This window comes from Leptonychotes weddellii, unplaced genomic scaffold (assembly GCF_054177405.1).
Source record: "Leptonychotes weddellii isolate Sample4059 unplaced genomic scaffold, ASM5417740v2 HiC_scaffold_33847, whole genome shotgun sequence".
Classification (NCBI taxonomy): domain Eukaryota; kingdom Metazoa; phylum Chordata; class Mammalia; order Carnivora; family Phocidae; genus Leptonychotes; species Leptonychotes weddellii.
In genome coordinates, this window is record NW_027937965.1 from 1 (window position 1) to 1,286 (window position 1,286).

Sequence of the window (1,286 nt, forward strand, 5' to 3'; positions counted from 1 at the left end):
TTGGACTGGTGGGGACCTCACAGAGTCCGCCCCAGCCCTCCTGCCCCACTGGGGCCCGTGTGCCGTGCTCTGTGTCTGCACCCTGAAGTGACTCCTCCTTTTGTCCTCCAGGGGCTTCAAGAACTCAGAGTTGAGGCCTAGGTCTGAGGCAGGAGCCTCTAAGGTCCCAGAGCAGGGGAGGTGCAGGTGAGTGCCAGTCGTCAAGGTGAGGTACTTGTTCTGATCATGGAGCCAGGGGCTTGCCCATCCCAGCCCAGAGGGGACCCCTCAGCACCCAAGCCCAACGCAACGCACTGTCAGCTCCGGGACTTCAGGCCTCTGCTGCCTGGGCTGCACCCTGAGGAGCCGTCCCACATGTTTCTTCAGGTTCTCCCCGACACAAACGCCATGCCCCTGGGTCAGAAGGGTGAGCTCTGGAAGCTGGAGGAAGACCCAGGCCCGGCAGAGGGCCTGGTGGAGGCACAGCTGTCCGGGGCTGGGGAGGAGGAGGCCCCATGCGCCCCCTCCTCCTTCTCCACCTCCGCCTCCTCCCAGTCCACCGCCCCATCTGTCTCCTGCTCTGCCCTGTTTCTGGTCCCCGCGGAGGAGGGGTCTGCTGCTGGGTTCCAGAGTCCTCCCCAGAGCTCTGTGAGTGCCTGCCCCTCTCCCAGTGCCCCGGCAGCCACTGCCCAGAGCCAGCCTGACCAGGGCTCCAGCAGCCCCGATGAGGAGGGGGCGAGCACCTGGGAGGAGCACAAAGAAGCCCAGCCGGGGCTCCAAAACGTAGTCCAGGGGAAGGTGGTCGACCTGGTGGAGTTCTTGCTCCGCAAGTATCGCACCAAGGAGCCGACCAGCCATGCAGAGATGCTGGAGATCGTCGGCGAGGATGACCAGGATGCCTTCCCAGTGATCTTGGGCCAAGTCTCCAAGTGCATGCGGCTGGTCTTTGGCGTGGATGTGAAGGAAGTGGACCCCAGCGACCACTCCTACATCCTAGTCCCCGTCCTGGGCCTCACCTGGGATGGGATGCTGAGCGGTGAGCAGGAAGTGCCCAAGACCGGCCTCCTGGTGGTGGTCCTGGGGTTTATCCTCCTGGAGGGCGACCATGCCCCCGAGGAGGAGGTGTGGGAAGCGCTGGGGGCCATGGGGGTGTATGCCGGCCAGGAGCACATCATCTATGGGGAGCCCAGGGAGCTCCTCACCAATGTCTGGGTGCAGGAAGGGTACGTGGAGTACCGGCAGGTGCCTGGCAGCGACCCTGCCCGCTACGAGTTCCTGTGGGGTCCCAGGGCCCACGCCGAAACCAA

General features: G+C 64.7%; 1 protein-coding gene across 1 annotated transcript; it reads left to right on the plus strand.

The window, feature by feature from the left end:
- Window positions 1-107: 107 nt before the first annotated feature.
- LOC145719198 (melanoma-associated antigen 8-like) lies at window positions 108-1,278 on the plus strand (the record flags this gene model as incomplete). The annotated part of the gene is made up of 2 exons (XM_081810703.1): window positions 108-186; window positions 367-1,278. A coding segment is annotated over exon 2 (891 nt), but the record flags the coding sequence as incomplete, so codon positions are not given.
- Between the last annotated feature and the right edge of the window lie 8 nt (window positions 1,279-1,286).